The sequence below is a fragment of the Salvia hispanica genome, chromosome 2 (assembly GCF_023119035.1).
Source record: "Salvia hispanica cultivar TCC Black 2014 chromosome 2, UniMelb_Shisp_WGS_1.0, whole genome shotgun sequence".
NCBI classification, from domain to species: domain Eukaryota; kingdom Viridiplantae; phylum Streptophyta; class Magnoliopsida; order Lamiales; family Lamiaceae; genus Salvia; species Salvia hispanica.
This window is the reverse complement of record NC_062966.1, coordinates 1,668,980-1,690,350: the sequence shown is the minus strand read 5'-3', so window position 1 is coordinate 1,690,350 and position 21,371 is coordinate 1,668,980. Positions and strand designations below refer to the sequence as shown.

Below are 21,371 nucleotides of genomic sequence, written 5' to 3'. Positions count from 1 at the left end.
TTGGTTCATTATTTATTGAATATAGTTCATTACTACCGCTTACGTTTAACAATAAAATTTGTTGTATCATTAATGTATTTCAATAACATGTCAAAATTACTTCATTACATACTTCATTTAGTTCATTATTTACTCCAACAAATTTTTATCGAAGAAAAAAATATATATATAATTTTTTTTTAAATAAAATAAAAAATGAATAAAAATATTTTTATAAAAATTTTATAAAAATTTAAAAAATAAATTAAAAACATAAAAATAAAATAAATATAAAAATTAAAATTAAAATTAAAATTAAAATTAAAAAGTTTTATTGAATAAAATATTAAATTGATTGTAAATTAATCCTAACCACAAGCTTAAGAAAATGGATGACCCTAATTTGGTCAATAGTTTGGTCTTAAGAGTGAATTTGTGGATAATAGGACTCTCTAATCATTTATATATTTAATTTTATTTATCTATAAAAATAAATTATGAAATTTTATTATTTATGAAATTTTAATATTTTTACTTACAACTAATTATGTATAAGGTTAATGTTTGTATATACTATTAATTATATGTAAGTTTAATATATTTTATTTTAATTATATGTATTTAAAATAGTAAAGTATAATGGTTCAACTAATGATTAAACCGGTTGAACCGTGAACCAGTAATTGCTCTGGTTCGTTCACTAGTCCTATTTTTAAAACATTGATCAAAAGTTCAAAACTAATTTAGGCGACGAATATACCTTACCCATCGTCTCCGACTACCCACCGTTGAACATTAGTTCTCACAATCAATGTCCAACAAAATTGCACAAGAAAACGACTGAATCAGATTAATTGCATCCAATTTTTAAAGTCAAAAGCACTGTTAATCGATTTCCCGATTTCATTGATATAAATATGTTCGCTAAATTATTCCAAAAACCCACTCAGCCTCAACCATCACCTTCTTCCCAGGTGAGCTCAATAATTTATTCTTAATTTTCTTTATTTTAAATTTCCGGTTCGTTTCATATTGTTTTGCGAATCAAAGCTCGAATTTTTTTGATGAATTGCGCTCGTTTAATGTTTGGGTTTTACTCATTGAAATTTGGAATTTTATGATTGCTGTGGGAGCTCTCACAGTCATGCATATGTTTTCTGTTTTTTGTTGATTTTAATCGCAATTAAGTTTAAAAGCCATATTCTGCCAATATAGTATTTGGAGGCTTTTGTTTTTTGTTTTTTTTTTAAATTTTATTTTGTTGTTGATACAATGATACTCAAAAGTTTGGAGCTGTGCTATTCCAAGAAATTATTGAATTTGTCACAGGGCATATAATGCCTACGCAATCATTGTTTTCCAGTATTGGCAATCCGTGTGGAATTTACTGATAATTATGGTTGTCTTCTTATATTATTGTGTAGCCAGATGTTACTCAGCAAACGACGGCGTCTTCTGAATTGGCACCGCTTGTCGCTGTTCACTATGGCATCCCATCAACTGCATCGACTCTTGCTTTTGATCCCATTCAAGGCCTCTTGGCAGTAGGGACTCTGTACGTTCAATGTCCAAGTAGATGTTCGGTGCATTTGTCTTTTGTTATTTGGTAGCTGTTATTCATTTATGAGGCATACAAACTGGTGTATATTGTTTTACTTTTAGCAATTATTTACTTCCAATAATTTACTAATCTTGTAAGTTCAGTTGTAACGTGCATCTAGTTTCAGTAGTTAATAAGCTACTTTTTTTATTGTTACCTCATTCCTTCCAATTTAGCATAATTTTTCTCTTCCGATTGCAGTAACTCATCATCTCACGTTTGTGTCCATTTTCGTTGCCTATAATTAACCATCATAGATTTTATTGCTTGTTCTTTTTCATGTTAAGTGATATGGAACAAGATAGCTGGGTACATGGTTGAGTGATAGAACATCTGATCACAGTGGATGATCTAGCCCTTAAGATGGTATACTATCCGTACTTTAGTAATCATTTGTTTGGATGGGCTGCAGGGATGGCAGGATTAAAGTGATTGGTGGTGACAACATTGAAGCTCTTCTTATCTCTCCTACAGCTTTACCGTTTAAGTACCTAGAGGTTTGTTACTATAGTCGTAAGACAATTTTCTTCCATCCATCTCCTCCGTCTATCAAGGAGTTAGTTCATCTCTCTTCTTTTACTTCTTGCTAGTTTTTTGCATGAAATTTTTAAATCCTTTGGAAACCTAGGCCTCTCCTCTGATTTCCTGAATGTTTCACTAGATTATGACTGTTCAACGTCAACCTGTAATACTGCTCTATCGAATGGTTTCCTATTAATTTCCTATATTTACATGATAATGATGCTGACACTGACTGCATTTAGATCAGTCACCCATTCATAAATGATTGAAGTTCTTATTACATACCTTTTGGTTTACACTTGCTCTTTTCAGTTCCTGCAAAACCAAGGTTTTCTAGCGAGTGTCTCCAATGAAAATGAAATCCAGGTATGTGCTCAGTCTAACTTACTGTGTGCAATTGTGCATGTATTGTATTCTAGCTTATCTTCTGGTAAAATCCTTCTGTCTCCCCTGGCAATCTTCATAATTTTTATAGTTACCATTTGGATATTCAAGTTCCAAAATTAGCTATAGATTTATCTCCATCTTATGCCTGATACTCGTATAGATTTTTTGTTTTCTAATCAACCACCATTTTTCTTCTTTTAACATCTATTTGTATGCAACTTTATTAGGTATGGGATCTTGGGATGAGGTGTATATCTTCTAAGATAAAATGGGAATCCACTATAACTGCGTTTTCTGTTATCTCCGGAACCAATTACATGTAAGAGATTTTGAGTTCTAAAGTATTTTTTGTGTTTCTCTGAAAATAGTGCATCAGACATGGCATAAATGTCCTTCCTATTCCAGATATCTTGGAGATGAGTATGGCTTCCTGTCAGTGCTAAAGTATGATGCTGAAGAAAAAAACATTTCTCCATTACCATACCACATTCCTCCAAATCTTATTGCTGGTAACTGGATCTCTAGAATGACATTCTAAAAGTAATGCTTATGAGTTTGATTTGCTAGTGGTGATAATGCAAGAAGGCTGAGGATTTATAACTTGTGAAGATTTAGTGACCTAAATACTTAATAAATCTACAATAGTTGCATAGTCTATCTTTAAGGCACTGTTTTCAAAAAATTGTCCAGAGTTCGAATCCCATAGGTGACAATTTTTTATTTTCGAATTCATACAATTTCCTAGCAAATTCATACATGTTCCACATCGAAATTCATGGTTCATAATTTATATCTTAAAAGTGGTTTTGTAGTAGCCAACCCATGTATATATACACCCACATATATATGGTTAATATTCTATAAGGCACTGTTAGGCAATGAATTCATGGTTCGGGTTTGAACTCCAAAGGTGACAAATTTTTTATTTTTGGCTTCATGCAATTTCCTAGTGAATTCATTTTGCTCCATAGCGGATTCATTGTTCGTGGTTTATATTTTTATATTAAGTTTTATTTTAGAAGTGAATATTATAAAAATCTTTTCCTAGTGTACGAACTATAAAAAAATATCGTTATAATTTATTAATAGCATTATTATTTAAATATGTGTTGTATGTATAAAGAAAATTATCATAAAAACCATTGTAAATTGTAATATATACAAAGACCTAAATTCCTATGCTCCTACACTGAATATGGTTTTTACCAAATACATACCCAATCATCCTATATATATGTTATATTTCTATGCTCCTACATTAGGTATAGTTTTTACCAAATCCATACCCAATAATCCTATATATATGTGTGTGTTATATTTATGTCATGCCCTTGGCCTATTGGGCATAAATCTGATTCATTTGTAGTCAATCTTGTTTCTATTTTTCTGATTTACAATTTTATTTTGTAATGATTAAAGTGCATCATTAAGTAACTTGCCAATGCCTTAAATTTTGTAGAAGGATCTGGGATTACATTGCCTGATCATCAGTCCATTGTTGGCGTGCTCTCACAACCTTGTTTGTCTGGGAATAGGTAAATATATTATGATTCACTGAATCACTTCTTAATTTCTTGGAAATTAATCACCTCAGTTCTGTGCAATTTCTCCTGGGGTTTGCAATTTATTACAGCTGCAACAATACTCTGCTTTAAGATTGTCATAAATTGTGTGAGGCATCTCCAGCACAATTTTGTATATCCTGGTGATATAACTTTGGATGAGGGATAAGGCACAAACAGTGTTGATTAAAGATATTATGCTTCAAGTATGATAATTGGCTACTACACTATGTCAGATAGCCTTTCCACAAGTTTACATGTCATTGGGTTTGACCTTTGCATAGGCCTTAAAAAAACTAGCAGCTTCTAGTATGTGCATTCAGATATTTTATCACTTGCTAATACCGCGGTTTCGCATCATCAGTTCTCTACTCTGACGCTCCATTTCAAATTTTCAATAATCTATATCCACAACAACATTCCTCGAACCTACCTAAATTATTAGTACTCGAGGGCGTTCAGTTGCTTGCTTTCACCTGTTTGTGCAAATTCTTGTTTCCAATTGCTTGGGAAATAGATTTCTTCTCTTTATCTTGCTTTCCAAAGATTGTATCGTTCTGATTGGCAAATGAATACCATTTGGTAGTTTTCTTATCAGTTGTTTAGACTAAAATTACAGCAAACCTTTTCTGTTAGACTTAGTATTTTGATCAACATTGATGAATCAGGATTTCACCTCTTAGGGGTGCTTAAATTTAGTAACTTATTATTCACTGATTAGAATTTCAAATGATATAAGTAGAAAATAAATCTCATCAAATAGTTCTACATTACTATGGGCATGGACACACAAGAATATACGCGAAGAAAAGAGTTGTCTCTGCATGATGGTATGGAATAAATATGGAAACTCTTGGAAGGTATACTGTAGAGAGGTTATAGCCATTGCGCCTCCAATATCTTATTCATACAAGGAATTCAGTAAAGATGTTATCCAAAGGTGAACAGGAAAAAGGAGAAACTTTTGTCATTTGGTCATTTGTATACTTCATTCAGAAAAAATGTAAAACTTCTAACATGGAGAAGATAGATGATAAAGGGAACAACTTTCAACTTCTAAGACCATGATGACCAATATAAGTCACCTATGATTCATTTTTCAATTATTAGCTTCATCTATAGGTATTAGGTAATTAGCATACTTCCCCAATTCATAAATTCCCATATATTATACCACTACCCTTCTTCTAAACAATGATTCCAATAATTCCTACATCCTAAACATTACAAATTCACACTAATTTAGAAACAATATTTCCAAACAGAATTTAGTTCACTTATCAACATGCTAAGATAATCAAACTAACTTTGTTTTAGCATCATAATTCATATATCAACAAATTGCTTCCTAAATTCTAAATAATATTCAAAACAACAAATTCCAAGTAAAAATAACATCACATTAATCATAATACACATAATTGGTAAAGAAATAAGAAAAATGAAGGAAATCTTGCCAAAAAAGTGGCGAAAATCAGCTGGAAAGGGAGGCTCGTTGTGTGTGTGAGTGTGGTCTGTTTTGGTAGAAGGGGGTGGGGAGTATGCTGCTTCGCTTTTAATTTAAGTGGAAAATGCACATGGTCTATGCGTTTTTCAAATACACAGCGTTTTTCCTGTTTCTGTTGATAAAATATGGGACTTTTTCATAGATTGACCCCAAAGAAGAAACAAACCTGAGTTTGTGAGATGACATGTAACTCTAGAGGAGGGAAAGTTAATTATCTTCCAATCTTCCCAACTTGCTCCGCATGTTCTTTAGTGTCTGAAAGATAATCAGGGACATACTCAGATGCAAGATTGCAGTAATTCGTCTTATCATATTTATTGGGTGCCTCCCAAAAACTGTTTTGAAATGTATTTTCTATGTCATGCATGGCCATATTCCATTTTTCATTGGGGTAATGTGTTCCAGGCTTGAGTTTAGGCTGTGTATACCTGGAATTACAATGAAATGAGCTAGTTTTCTGCTTAATCTACTTGGACAAACAGTTGAAATACAAATCTAAGATTTCTTTTTTGTACACTATTTTCTATTGCAAACAAATTTTACTGTTTAATTTTCTCTTTTCCTAGTTCCATCACTTCATGTTATAATTTTGGTTAGTTTATGTTTGAAACTTCCTTTATATTTTTCATGGTAGTAGTTCCTTGGAATGTTTGGTGATGCTGGTAATTAAATGAATGGAATTTTTTTCAATCCTCTAGATAGGATACAGATTTCCATTTTTAAGTCAATTAAGCAATGGAAATTGTGGATTTTGGTAGAAGTTTCAGTTATTACAGTCAACACTGACCAGTCTGCTATTTTGCAGGGTTTTGATTGCTTATGAAAATGGTTCGATTATTCTGTGGGATGTTACACAAGACAAAGCTGTCCACGTTAAAGGCTATGGAGATCTGCAACTTGGAGGTGGTGCAGTTGTCAATTTTTCCGACAATGAGAGCCACACCCATCTGAATGATTCTTTAGATAATGAAGAAACAGAAAAGGAAATAAGCTCTCTGTGTTGGGTGTCACCTGATGGATCCGTATTAGCTGTTGGTTATGTGGATGGAGATATTTTATTATGGAACTTATCAGCTTCTGACAGTGATAAAGGTCAGAATTCTCAGAAGTCACCTGATGATGTTGTTAAGATACAACTGTCATCAGGGGATAAGAAGCTTCCTGTCATTGTTCTCCATTGGTCATCCAGCAAAGCTCATAATGGTTATGGAGGTCAACTCTTTGCATATGGTGGAGTAGATATTGGAGCTGAAGAAGTATTAACGGTATGCTTGAGCCATGAATGTAGTTGATCTTCTCACCTTCTTTGACATTATGCTTTTTTGTATTAGTAAAGAAAAGCCAACCATATTTCCAGGTCTTAGTTGCCAATTCTTTTGATGTATGTCTCTTCGTCTGCACCTCGGACAAAGTTGGCCTACTATCAATCTTCAATCCTTTTGTAATCAGATTGAGGTCCCATTTGTTCAAGCAGATTGATACAGGAAATAATACATACATAGATTGTAATGGGTTATGTATTGAACAATATGTGTCCCTGAGTCCAAATCTTCACTAAACTTTGTCTTGAAGTGTATTAATGTTCATACTTATTTGGTGATAGAGGAAATCACGTGACACACGGAGCCGAGAATGGTTTTAAGAGATGAAAGTCTTTATGTGGAACTTTATGATTGCTTCGTAGTTGTTAAAGCCACAGAAGAATAATACTCCCTCCGTCCCACTCAAGATGGCCACATTCTTGAGTGGCACGGGATTTTAGGAAGAGTTGTTAGGTGGAATAAAGTAGAGAGGAAAAAGTAGTTGAATATTTTAATGAGGAGAGAGGAGAGAGGATGTTATTCCAAAATTGGAAAGTGGCCATTTTGATTGGGACAAACAAAAAAGGAAAGGTGGCCATCTTGAATGGGACGGAGGGAGTAAGAGATATTGAGTTCAAACTAGTCTTTCATTGTCTGTTTAATCAAATTATATCTGCTATTAGGTTAGATGTTTTCAAAGAAATTTGTGTTGGACCATCTCTATCTTTTTCAGTAAATTTATGGCTTACTACTTTCACCAAGTACTATACAGAATTAGAAGTGATTCTCAAATTGCCCTTCATTCTAGCATTGAATATATCATTTTTAGTGAAAGTTTGCTTGCGCAATGCAGATCCTTGACCTCAACTGGTCTTCTGGGTTATCAAGATTGAAGTGCATTGACCGTGTTGACCTCACCCTCCATGGATCTTTTGCAGATCTTCTTGTAATATCAAACAGTTATAAGGCAGACCAAAGTAATAGCACGTCATTTTTTGTTTTGACCAGTCCAGGGCAATTGCATTTTTATGAATATGCTTCACTGTCTATGTTAAAGTCTGAGAGAGGAAAGAATCATTGTATGGAAGCCTCACAGTATAATTCACTCATACCCACTGTAGAACCATATATGACTGTGGGTAAGCTTTATATGATGGGTTCAGAGGGGAATGTTCTTGGTTCACTCTCAAAGGTAACGGATATTATCTGCCTTGATTTGTGTGCAATACTTTTCGGTTTTCTTTCATTTTAATGATCATTGATAGTTATATTAGGCATTTACCCCTACAAAGCAGCATCCAGATAAAATGCTGACCGGTGGGAGTGCAATGTGGCCTCTTAGAGGTGGTGTTCCTTGTCAAATTTCTACAAGCGAATGCTATACTGTTGAGAGAATTTATATTGGAGGGTATCATGATGGGTCTGTACGAATCTGGGATGCCAGTTTGCCTGTTCTGTCACTTGTTTCTGTTTTAGGATCTGAGGTAAGTAGAGTATTAACTATCAATTGCACTGATGGTTTTGGTGACTTCTCTATACATACTGTTCAACAGCATAAAGGGTATTGAAGTTACTGGTCCATGTGCTTGCAGGTAAAGGTTTTTGAAGTTACTGGTGCTAATGCTCCAATATCAGCATTGGATTTGTATCCTCCAAACTTAACCTTAGCTGTTGGCAACGAATCTGGTTTGGTACGAAAATTTTGTTTGTCAGTAGCTTCATAAAAGTGGTGATATAACGCTGCTAAACTTTGATTTCTCTGTACAGATTTTCCTTTATCAGCTGAAAGGAGACTCTTATCAAGCAACTGTCACCATTGTAACTGAAACAAAACATCAAGGTATCGTTCATAATATGACGTGGAAGTTTTGGCGGCTCGTTTGGCACAACCCAATAGAGATGCATGTGATGATGCTGATCTCTTGAGTTTACCTTAATTTGCAATCAGAACATGACTTTCAAAATGCTGCATTAAATAACCGCCTTTTTTTGCAATTACAACTTCCTCAAAACAGCCGTGAATTCACATTGTTTAATCTGCAATATGTCTATTTAGCTTACATGTGAGGCAAACTTCGCATGGTTGAAAAAAGTTAAAAGGTGGTGTTGTAATCACAACATTCTAAAAGTTGTGTTGTAATTGCAGATTAGGATCAATGTTGTGTTACTTGAGGCAATTAATTCATATATGGAGTCAGTTTCAAATTAGTTCGCTGTTCAGCTTCTTTGACCTCATATACTCCCTCCATTCCCTGCGTTTCGTATGGAACACTCATTTTGGAAAAATGATAATAAATAGTTGAAGTGGAGAGAAAGTAAAGTAAGAGAGATAATAATGTAGGGAAGACTCTTCTCTATATTATTATCTCTCTCTCCACTTTAACTATTTTTTATCATTTTTTTCAAAACGAGTGCTCAAAACGAAACGTCTCTACTACAATGGGATGGAGGGAGTATATAATAAGTGACCACAATTGTATAGACTGGGCTTCTAATTAAGTGAGTAATCTAGCCTTAAAGTTGGGTTTCAGTATTTGTGCATTATGTACAAGTCTTCATGGCTCTCAATGCAAATAGATGTTTTTCCTAAGAGTGTTTATGGAAACATTTGGCTTCATCGTAAAACAACACTCTTGATTATGAACTATATGCTGTTTCTTGTATGAACTGTGGACATTTCTTGTAAGCTACCATAACTACTGTCTTCAGTAGTTATGGTAGCTTACATTTTTTAATATGAACATTTATATTATCTACAGTTTACCTTTGAATGAGTCTTGTTGCCTCTTCTAGTAGCTTATCTGACAGAGAAAATCTTTAAAGATATGATGAACATCATCTACCTTATCTACAGTTCACCATTGCCTACCTCAAGAGGGAAATTATTGTTCAACCATATATTCCATCCTTAGTTCTCCTGTGTGTGCCTTAAGGTTTGCTACTTCTGGAGTCAGACTTGTTGCTGGATTTGAATGTGGACAGGCAAGAACTGTTTCTACCAAAATGAATAAACTAATAATTGTTTCCTAACCTGTAAATTTCATTCTAAAATTATGCTGTCCCTATTACAGATCGCAGTGCTTGACACCGGTTCAGCTTCAGTTATATTTGTTACGGACTGTATATCTAACTCGAAGTCTCCTATCACATCTCTGTCTGTTAGAACATGTCCAACTCGTCATAACCTGGCTGACAAATCTGACAATGAAACTGAAAGTGCACCTGGTCCAGAGGTTGTGTTTGTCCTGACCAAAGATGCTCAGATGGTCTTGATGGACTGTTCCACAGGCAATATGATCAGTTCACAGCCAACGCATCCAAAGGAAAAATCTATCGCAATAAGCATGCATATATTAGGCAAGTGTGCTCCTTGCTTACAATTTTATGCAGTGTTTCAGTCTTTCAGAATCAGATATTTATATTTTCTGAATTTTGAGTGCAGACCAGCGTCATCTTGGTGAAGGGTCCAAAAATTCTTTCACATACTCCCAGCATACCGACGCTCAGAGTGAGGCTTCAATATCCATTCATAAGAATCAGAGTGGTTTACCAAATGCTATAGCAGTGGAGTCTGATTTTGGGAACAAGATGGTGGCATCTCAAATTCTACTTTGTTGTGAGGAAGCCTTCTACTTTTACACTTTAGAGTCTTTGATTCAGGTGCTTGTCTTTCAACTGGTTCTCTAGTTAATTTAAGAATTTTCTCTCACACCTTATAAGAAATTCTTGAATTTAGGGGGATAATAACTATTTCAACAAAATAGAACATGGAAAACAATGTTCCTGGAGTACAGTCATCAAGAGAGATGCAGAAAGATATGGAGTGGTAGTATTCTATCAAAGTGGAGAAATTGAACTAAGGTTACTTTCTTATTCTGTTGCATATCTGACTTTTTTAGACCATGATACCCTCTTAGGTGCACAGTTTTCATTGTGATTTATACTGGACAAAGTGATTTAATACCAAGCGGGGCTCTGTTAAAACTTTAAATTGTGAACTGCATGGTTTATTTAACTTGATTACATGCACTGAAAATGCTTCAAGTTCTTGGTTATCCTGCAAGGTACTTTATACTAATAAAAGGATATGATTTACCCATTTAAGATAGTTTTAATTCAAAATGGAGTCTTGGAAGAAAAGTGCAGGCTTTATTATGCTCCATTATCACTGTGGCATGATTGGTATAACTGTATAAGGTACTCTGGAAAACTCACTTGCCATTAATAACTATCTTAGTCAATTATATGAAAAATTATTGAGAACGATTATCTTTAATAGGGGAGGATTGAAGATATTAAAATAAATAACAAAATGTGATACGAATCCCACATCGGGTCCACATGAAAGTGTGGAATCACATATTAGAGGGAGTCAACCCTTTACCTTTGACCATGGTTTTGGATTAAGTTAGGGCTCCCTGTCGTATATGCTTATCAAAATGATAAAATGAGAATAGCAATCATCCACATACTAAATATACACTTAGAATTATTTTACTGTCTCACACTTCTTTGGATGCAGAAATAATGGTGTGTATCTCTTAGGTCTTTACCAGATCTTAAAGTGCTGGGTGAGAACTCATTGATGTCAATACTAAGGTGGAACTTCAAGAACAAAATGGACAAGACAATCAGTGCTTCCGAGGAAGGGCAGATTACGCTGGTTGGTACCTATACAGAGTTTTATCTGCTCTTAGATTTTACACCCTCTGTCCCTAGGTAGTTGAGTCGATTCCTTTTTTCGCAAAAAACTTTGTTCTCTCTTTCTCTCTCATACTTTATGCTCTCGCCACTTTAGCCTTTGAACACCAATTTCTTAAATCTCGTGCCCAAAAGAAACGTCTTACCTAACTTGGGACAGATGAAGTACTTTATTGCATATAGTTCTTGAATTAGTGGAATTAGATTCTTCCCATTCCTATAAAATTCTGTTTTTCCACCATTTATTGAAAAGAAATTCTGTACTAAAAAATATTCCTGCATGGTAATTTAGCTTAAGTAAAACAAAGCATATCGTGCTGGTCTTTGTCGAACTACTCTCCTGCATTTTCTTAAAACTCCAGATTAAATTGATTATGTTGCTCAACCGAATATTAGATTCAGAGTGTTGTGAACTTATTGATTTCATCATGTGAGGTGTGGGGGGCGTATACCGGGGATATTAAATTGATATATTGATAATAAAAAGAGAGCAAATATTATGTATAATGTGATCATACAATCTTAAGCAGCTTTTAACATGGGGCGTTACTTAGATTTTCATCCTAACACTGCAAAATTCCAATTCTAACTACTGGACTCCCATTCAGCTTCGTATATTACTTTTAATTTTGTTATATCATCCCAGCTCTTGATATGCTTTAGTGTAGCATACTGCATTTCAAACCAATATTTTCCAGTATCAATTGTTAAAGACACTAAATTATGAGCAGCAGTTTCAATCTTGTTTTGTGAGGGTATGTAACTTGCACTATGGTCTCTATCTTTTACAGGTCAATGGTTGTGAATTTGCTCTTGTATCTCTTATGGCATATGCGGATGAATTCAGGTCTTCTGTCCTCCTTCAATTCCCCCCCCCAAAAAAAAAAAGGAAACCGATCTGTCTCCAATTAGCCCTGACAAGAAGCTATGTTTTCTTAGGATTCGTAAGCCGCTGCCTAGCCTACACGATGAAGTCCTTGCTGCAGCTGCCGATGCTGATGTTAACTACTTCCAAAATCAAAAGAAGGAAGAGGTAGTCATAACTACAATCAGTTTATAGATTTCATTACCTGAACCCGTTTAAACTATATTTTTTTTCCATTACCAGAGAGCTCTGCCTGGGTTTGTGAATAATCTGATAAAGGGTTTGAAAGGTGATAAAGAAGAGCAACATATGGATAATGCAAAAGGTCGTGAGATGGTGATTGCTCATTTAGAATCTATATTCTCACGGTTTCCGTTTTCTGAACCCTTTAGTTTTGAAGACTTGGAACTTCAAATAGGTGAGTTGTGTTGTACACCATTTTATCATACGTTGCTACTCTTATTTTTTTTAAGGAGGATCAATAATGGTTCCTCATTCACTCCATGGTTGTGGTGACTTGAACTCCCAACCTATTGGTTGGAGAGGAAGCAGCGCCTTACCAACTAAGTCGCACTTCACTTTAATTGTTAAATATTTTAGAAAGAAAATTTAAAATAATTATGCTCATGAAAGTGTTCATTATTTGCAGATGACCTTGATATTGAAGAGCCTGTTCCTTATGTAGCATCTTCACAAAAGAGCACCGGTGGCTCAAAAGGTGAAGAGCCTGTTCCTTATGTATCATCATTTTCTCATTCAGAAGGTTATATATCGCTATCACATTACATTGAAGATCGAGTTTTGAAAGTTCAAGTTCCAAATACTACATGCCAAAATAGTACTCTCTCCGTCCCGGCTAAAATAACACATTCCTTGGCCGGCACGGGATTTTATGAGTTATTGATTAATGTGTGTTAATTGGAAAGAGAATGGGGGTGAAAAAATAGTAAGGTGTATTAATTGGAGAGAGTTTTTGAAAAAGGAAATATGTCATCTTAATCGGAACAAATTAAAAAGGAAAATGTTTCATCCTAAGTGGGAGGGATCCTAAGTGGGAGGGAGGAAGTTGTATTACAATTAAATGAATTATAATTGACCATTGACCACATTTAATAATTTACAATCCTACAGAATTTCCAAACACTAATTCAATTTCGATGGCCATAAATAGAATGCGTCACTATAACAAATTATCGACCAACAAATTATAGACGAAACTCCTTCAAATGGATCATCAATGTAAAGTTTGTCCCCACTGAAAATTCTCAGTCTATTGACTAAATGAGATTTGTTCATAAAAAAGGATGGTCGGTATGTCTCTCTTTCCACACACAACAAGCACACACGTTTTTCATAATAAGTTTTTTTATTAGAAATGAGAAAAGAGGAAAAATGATCGAGTACTCCCTCCGTCCGCCAAATGTTATTCATATTTGACTTGACACAGATTTTAAGAAATGAAGAAATAGAGTTGAAAAAATTATTAGAATGTGGGTCTCACTTTTATATACGACCCGTCCCTGAAAAATATGAATATTTTGTTTGACATTGATTTTAATATATATTTGGTAAAGTAAGAGAGAAAGATAAATGGTACTGTAAGTATTAGTATTAGTGAAGAGTGGGCTCCACATCATTAATAGTATAAGTTGTAAATAAAATGATGTATAAGGGTAATGTGTTGTTTAAGTTTAATTATTCCTAAATTAGAAAGTTCATACCTTTCCGGGACGGACTATAATAAAAAAATAGTACTACATCCGTCCTCCAAGAATATGCATTCTTTCCTTTTTAAGTATGTCCCACAAGAATATGCATTTTCTAATTTGGAATACTATTTTCTCTCAAATGAGATGAAACCTACTCTCTACTAATAATATTTTAATTACTTTTTTTATTTACATCTCTCTTACTTTATTAATTTTGAATTAATACTCGTAGCGAATCTAAAGTGCGTACCTTTTGAGAACGGAAGGGGTATTAATTTTATAATATAATATAAATGTAATGAAACAGTGCAAAATAAGGTGTACTTATCAGGGAAAAAAAAGTAAAGATTTTGTGAACGTTCTAAATAAAGGTAAAAAAATAGACCATATTTGGTGGACGGAGAGATTTAGAGGAGTATTTCATATATACATTTGATCTCTTGAGTCTTGCCGCCACGTAGGATCAATAACTGTGATTAGGAAAGATTATCAAAAGACCAAATATAAAAGGAAGTCTATGCTGATTTGCAAATATTTGGTTCTCAAGTATTGGGAAAATAAAATTTCATGAAAAATAAATTCACCGACTTTATCGACGTCATAGTTAAGAAATAGGGATAAATATAAATTCTAGGCTTATTCAAATAGATCCAAGTTAAGTGAAATGATTATTTGATTCTCTCATAATATATTTATTTTGATCACATAATTACATTTTAATAAACAAGATAAAGAAAATCAATTAAAAATAACAAATAAATTATCTAAAGTTCGGAAATCAAATAACTCAACATCTTCATATAAAAACTAATATTACCAAATCCTACTATGAATGAATGAAAATACACCAAAGTAATTAATCTTTTTAATCTCACATATCAAAAGAAACTCATAAATTTTAGCTCTATCCTTTTTCAGTAATTATATAAATTTGTTACATTGGCAAAAAAAATTGATTAGATTTTTTTTTTCAAATTAATGAAAAAAAAAATTCAGGGTAATTTTAACATAAAATAATACTCCATTAAACTCTATTCTGACAAAGATTTTATGTACCAAAATCATGAAACTATTATTAATAGCACCAAAAAATTAAGAGTTGACCAAAATTTCTGCAGCCGCCCTTTAAATATGGGCATGAAAATGAGTCTAGCTGTTTTGAATTTCACACGTGCGGAAAGGGGTCAAATTATAATTATTCACAATTATATCTATAACAATAAAGATGGTTGATGTATACCTAAGTATTTTTCAAAGTCGGAAGTTTGAAAGTGGAAAATAATTGTGTTAGTAGAATTAAAAAAACATATAAAGCTATAGGCCTATAAGGTAAAGTCATATTGTGATAACGCATTCCATGAAAGAAGCATGTAAAGTAATTAAAAAAAGATCAACGTAAATATACAAGCAATTTACATCTCCTACGAGAGAATGAATATAGGTTGGTTGCCCTATGGATGTTAAAATGCAGAGTAATTTCGCCATGGACACCGCTTATATAACCAATATTATTAATTTGAGATTTAAGTTACGAAATGCCCTATTTGGTTTTGGTATAAGTTTTAAGAAATTCAAAAAAAAAATTGGTTAAATAAGTTGGTGGAATATACTTCTCACTTATATATATTAATTATATAATAATATGTTAGTGGAATAAGTTGATAAATGTAATGTCTACTTATCATTTATAGTAAAAATTAAGTAGGACTCTTGATCAGAGCGAACGAAAATGATAAAACAGGACACCACCTTTTATGAAAATGCACGATAATCATGTGATTGGGGATTGAAAATGGCGGGTGTGATCAAAATCATGGGTCCTTCGGTCACTTATTCGATCGAAACTGAATATCCGAAATAGTTTTCTCGTAGGATATTAGGTAGCACATTTACCAAAAATTTCGTGATCATGTACCCGGTATACTCATATACACCCTCCGTCCCTCACTAAGTGAAACATTTCTTTTTGGCACAGGGTTTAAGAAAATAGAGTTTTATTAGTTAAGTGAAGGTGAATCAAGTAAGAGAAGGTGTAAAAAAAGGAAATGACTCATTTATCTTAGAATATCCAAAAAAAAAAAATATGGATCACTTAGCAAGGAACATAAGAGTACCATATATGGCACCCCTACTTTAATGTATGTTACTCCGTACTACTTTATTCTCTCGTAATTTATCTTTTTTCTATCATAGTGCTACTTAATTTTCTTCCCTGCAACAATTTTTCCCATTTACCATTAAATACAAATTTCTTAAATCACATGCCTAAAAAAACAACTTGTGTAAAATAAATGTACTCCATCCGTCTATGATTAATTCAGACCGTTTGACTTGGCACGAATTTTAAGAAATATAATCGAAAGTAGTTGAAAAAATTAGTAGAATGTGGACCCTACTTTTATATATTAATTTTATAATAAAATGTGAGTATGATAAGTTAGTGGAATGTAAGCTCCATAACCAAAAGTAGTAAAAAGTAAGTGCTAATTAATTGTGGACGGACGAACAGGGGCGTATCCAGGATTTTATTGTAAGAGGGGCAAAATTCTATAAAGGAAATTTTTTTATATTTGAGCAGGGGCAATAAGTGCAATTTTGTGCATATATTTAAAAATTTAAAACAAATTTATAAAGGCAAACAAGAATTGAGGAGGGGCGTTTGCCCCACCTACTAATAGGCAAGATTCGTCCATGCGGACGAAAAAGGAAATTGATGTCGATCAATCGTGTACGAATGAAATAACACCTACTCAACCTTCGTAAGACCAAAATCGAGACCGAAACCAAAACCAAAACCGAAGCCGAAGCCGAAGCCGAAGCCAAATCAACCGACCCATCACTAATTAACGGAAAACCTAAATACTAATCAAATTAGAATTGAGGCTTAAGAATCACGTGACATACATATGATATGATAATAGGCCGCTGCAAAATCGGAAATAGAGAAGAAAGAGACGAGGCGCATTGGCTGGCTGTATATAAACGTATATACAACCATCTCCCTTTCAACCCAGCCACAAATTGCTTCCACTTGCATACTTCAGAGAAGTGGAGCCCTTTATCAACCTCTCAACTCTCTTCCACCCAAATCAACTTGCGCTCTCTTTCCATATACAAACAACATTCCCCCAACTTCCTCAAGTTCACAACTTTCTCCACAGGGAGAGAGCCCCTCTTAAAAAGGTGAAATCTTTATTGGATTGCCTCTCTCTCTCTCTCATGGCGAGTTTTGTCATATCAGGTTGTGGCTTGAAGCCGCTTCCAAGAATCTATCCTAAACCAAGGAGTGTCCAAAATTCTTTCTCCACCTCTAATTTAAGAATTTCAAGACCCAACCAGTTTTCTTCTTCGTCAATTGGGATTAATCAGAAACGGAATTGGGGTTTGGGAGTGAGTGCGCCATTGAGGATTCAGCCACTGGAAGAAGAGAACGAGGAATTCGACCCGGCGGCGCCGCCTCCGTTCAAGTTGTCTGACATAAAGGCAGCCATTCCTAAGCATTGTTGGGTGAAGGACCCTTGGAGGTCTGTGGGTTATGTGGTGAGAGATGTGGTGGCTGTTTTGGGGATGGCGGCCGCCGCCGCCTATTTCAACAGTTGGATTGTTTGGCCATTGTACTGGTTTGCTCAGAGCACCATGTTCTGGGCTCTCTTTGTTCTTGGTCATGACTGGTAATGTTTTTGGGAGATTGCTTTTGTGTTTTTTGGTGGGAGTTTTGTGTTAAAGATTTGATCTTGATGTGCCTTGAATTGATTTATGCAGTGGCCATGGAAGCTTTTCTAACAATCCCAAGTTGAATAGTGTGTTTGGCCATTTCCTTCACTCTTCAATTTTGGTGCCCTACCATGGATGGTATGTTGATGTCTATTTGTCATTGCATTGGTAATGTTTATGTTTAGTAACTAAAATTGAATCATGTTGGTTGTTGATTGTTATGGTTGATTGATGTAGGAGAATTAGTCACAGAACTCATCATCAGAACCATGGGCATGTTGAGAATGATGAATCTTGGCACCCTGTAAGTTTGTTTCTGTGGATTCGAAAACCTTGATTCTTTGTTGATGCTGTTGTATGGATGTCTCACAAAGCCAGAATTTATAATCTTGATTGCAGATGCCTGAGAAGATTTACAATAGCTTGGACAGTATGGCCAAGAAATTGAGGTTTACATTGCCTTTCCCTATGTTGGCATATCCTATTTATCTGGTGAGCACCTTACTTCTTCGATGTGTTTTTTGCCCTCTGAATTCGTTTTAATGACGTGTTTTTTGTTGTTTGATCGCAGTGGACACGAAGTCCTGGAAAAAAAGGCTCTCATTACCACCCGGACAGTGATTTGTTTGTCCCGGCTGAGAGGAAAGATGTTATCACCTCAACAGTTTGTTGGACTGCAATGGCTGCCTTGCTTGTAGGACTATCTTTTGTCATGGGTCCGATCCAGCTTCTCAAACTATACGGCATTCCTTACTTGGTCAGTCATTTCAATCCCGTTGATTATACGACTGTGAAATGTGGCTTTTCTACTTGTCAAAGATTTGGGCAGTTTTAGTATAAGTTGGTCATGAATTATCCTATCTCGGACTTGTTGGTAAAACTTCGAATTTGACTTGTGCTTCAGGGCTTTGTAGCGTGGCTTGATACCGTGACTTATTTGCATCATCATGGCCATGAAGATAAGCTCCCTTGGTACCGCGGAAAGGTAAAACTTAACTCATAATACTCCCTCCGTTTCTTAAAAAAACTCTTTCCATTTTGGTCCATTCCATAAAAATAGAAACTTTCCATTTTAGGAAACTTCTCTCTCTCTCTCTCTCTCTCTCTCTATATATATATATATATATGAGATGAGACCTATTTTAACACACTTTTGCATTAAAACCCTTGCTGTTTAAAAAATTCCTATTTTTACGAAACGAGGGAGTATGAAAATCCGGGAAGAGAGAATGTTCTCACAACTTGTACTTGCAGTTATTTTTTTATAATGTCTCTATATTCTTTGATAAAACAGGAATGGAGTTATCTGAGAGGCGGGCTCACGACACTTGATCGCGACTACGGATTGATTAACAACATCCATCATGATATAGGAACTCATGTCATACACCATCTCTTCCCCCAAATCCCACACTACAACCTAATAGAAGCTGTAAGTTTTTTTTCCATATTTAAAGGCATTACTTTGCCTCAGACAGTTGAGTTGGTTTTACATGTTTTTGACTCGTGAGCTTGGCCGATTCTTGCAATGCAGACGGAAGCAGCAAAGGGGGTGTTGGGAAAGTACTACAGAGAGCCGAAGAAGTCAGGCCCTCTACCACTCCACTTGCTGGGAGACCTCGTGCGAAGCTTGAAGAAGGATCACTATGTGAGCGACACAGGCGACGTCGTCTATTATCAGACAGATCCTCAACTCAATGGGGGTCAAAAATCTTAAGCTGTGATGAAATTTTTTATGGATTCTTTACCAGATGCTAATTCTTTGAAGCTTTTTGTTATGACACTGGTCTGAGCTCATACTGCAAACATTCTGACCTTTGGAACATATAGATAGTGTTTTTTTTTTTGCAACACAATTAATTTTTGCTTCATTTCTTTAATGGAGCAATCATATATTAGTAATAGATTGACTGCATTTGTCAAAGAATATAAATTATAGTGTATTTGATTTTTATTTTGAGTTGTAGTGTTATGGCATTGAACACTGTATATTTGATTGAAATTGCAAAATATATGCGTTTTACTGTCACTTCAGGTTAAAATAAAGATGAGACTCAATCTTTATATCTATTTCTTCTCTATAAGAAACATTCCACCATGGCAAGTTAACCGTGACAAATGTTAAAAGACCGAATCAATAAGCAAATTATTAAAACTATTGATTCATTATTCTATTAATCGAATTAATTTGACTACTGATCAGACGAAATATTATATGGAGTAACATATATATACCTAATTCTCGTAAATTACATTACACGGAGTATATAAAATGATTTCTAATTATGCATTAGGATTTAGTTATTTATAGATCACCGTGTACATTCATTTGGCTTAAGAAAGGTGTAATGTTTTCGTAACTTTAAATCTGATATCTTGGACGGTGGTAATTAATATTTAATGATGTTGGTGATGTTATTGTATGAATTGTATCTTGGTGTCCGAGTTTAAGTTATGACCAAGAAATGTATGGATAAAGATTTATTATTATTATACAAAACCTAACCAGTTGGAACTTATTCGAAAATAATAAATGAGGGTCCATACTAGACCACTGTCGTGTTTTGTTCTCTTTATTTCCAATCCATAATCTTGGTAAGTATTGCCCCATCAATGCCTAAGAAAATATGAACAAGCAAGAAGATTCAATGTCAGCATTGAATAATTCTACACGTGAAGAAGGCAATCAATCGCCTTGTCTTCGAAGATCGATAAAGGTTTAATATTGTGTTTAAAATGTTGATCACAAGAAATTGAATAACGTTAAATGTTAATATTATATTTTTATTAACTGTTGATCACTACAAATATGCACTATGTTTAATTCTACGTATAATTTTAGTTGTAATTTATTTATTGGTGAACTGATGAAAATGACAAAATAACCAAAATTGAATGTTTATCGGAGGACGGGGAGTCGTATATATGTATTTCTATAAGATCCACTTTCACCTATGGTTAATTTTTTGTAAAGGTCAAGAATTAGAAAATAATCAAGGGTCTTTATCAAAAAAAAAGAAGAAGAAAATAATCAAGGGTAAAACCGTTCTGGTTAGGCGGCTGCAAAAAAAATTCAATAATAATCACTCCGTATAAATTAAGAAAGCTCATTTAAATTCTTTTATTTTACCGCTACTTGAATTTTATAAAGTCACTTTGGGTATATATACAGTTGAGAAAAATAGATGAATTTAATCGGTAGTAGTATGAAATATCAACTCAATTTTAAATTTAAATATTTTTGTAATGCCAAAACAATGAATTTTGGAAACAATTGTTTGCTCTCCATGTTCAAATTCCAATTCCATGATACTAAACCCATCATATTTAATTAATTTCTTTAATTTTTTTTATCCGTTCCTAAATTCCTTATTTCTAGCCTGGCAACCTTTTCTTAATTTCTATCAAATTTTCAGTTTTTTCGTATTTATAGATAGAAAGAAAAAAGAAAAAAGAAAAAAGTGGATTAGAAAAGTTGATAACAGCGTCCTTATAAATTTTCATGTTTTGGTCGCCATTCTATT

The 21,371-nt window shown here is 34.1% G+C and overlaps 2 protein-coding genes across 2 annotated transcripts; both read left to right on the top strand.

Moving 5' to 3' along the window:
• The first annotated feature begins 736 nt into the window (after positions 1 to 736).
• LOC125205204 lies at positions 737 to 13,701 on the top strand. Its single transcript, XM_048104027.1, has 22 exons — positions 737 to 953; positions 1,404 to 1,534; positions 1,992 to 2,076; positions 2,414 to 2,467; positions 2,716 to 2,807; positions 2,894 to 2,997; positions 3,948 to 4,023; positions 6,363 to 6,822; positions 7,712 to 8,050; positions 8,133 to 8,342; positions 8,451 to 8,549; positions 8,626 to 8,698; positions 9,713 to 9,840; positions 9,930 to 10,215; positions 10,301 to 10,518; positions 10,595 to 10,719; positions 11,404 to 11,521; positions 12,351 to 12,406; positions 12,499 to 12,592; positions 12,668 to 12,842; positions 13,074 to 13,187; positions 13,694 to 13,701. Exons 1-22 carry the CDS (start codon positions 897 to 899, stop codon positions 13,699 to 13,701), a joined length of 3,102 nt encoding a protein of 1,033 aa, XP_047959984.1. The 5' UTR covers positions 737 to 896.
• A 3,434-nt stretch (positions 13,702 to 17,135) lies between these two features.
• On the top strand, positions 17,136 to 19,876 carry LOC125207882 (omega-3 fatty acid desaturase, chloroplastic-like). Its single transcript, XM_048107384.1, has 8 exons — positions 17,136 to 17,804; positions 17,896 to 17,985; positions 18,085 to 18,151; positions 18,247 to 18,339; positions 18,419 to 18,604; positions 18,752 to 18,832; positions 19,142 to 19,279; positions 19,382 to 19,876. The coding sequence occupies exons 1-8, from the start codon at positions 17,353 to 17,355 to the stop codon at positions 19,562 to 19,564; spliced, it is 1,290 nt and encodes a 429-aa protein (XP_047963341.1). The 5' UTR covers positions 17,136 to 17,352; the 3' UTR covers positions 19,565 to 19,876.
• Positions 19,877 to 21,371: the final 1,495 nt, after the last annotated feature.

Coding starts and splice junctions, on each gene's coding strand:
- LOC125207882 (XM_048107384.1), top strand. CDS start 17,353: ATGGCGAGTTTTGTCATATCAGGTTGTGGCTTGAAGCCGCTTCCAAGA. Junction 18,605..18,751: donor TATACGGCATTCCTTACTTG/GTCAGTCATTTC, acceptor CTTGTGCTTCAG/GGCTTTGTAGCGTGGCTTGA. Junction 19,280..19,381: donor ACTACAACCTAATAGAAGCT/GTAAGTTTTTTT, acceptor CTTGCAATGCAG/ACGGAAGCAGCAAAGGGGGT.
- LOC125205204 (XM_048104027.1), top strand. CDS start 897: ATGTTCGCTAAATTATTCCAAAAACCCACTCAGCCTCAACCATCACCT. Junction 12,407..12,498: donor GCATATGCGGATGAATTCAG/GTCTTCTGTCCT, acceptor ATGTTTTCTTAG/GATTCGTAAGCCGCTGCCTA. Junction 12,593..12,667: donor AAAATCAAAAGAAGGAAGAG/GTAGTCATAACT, acceptor TTCCATTACCAG/AGAGCTCTGCCTGGGTTTGT.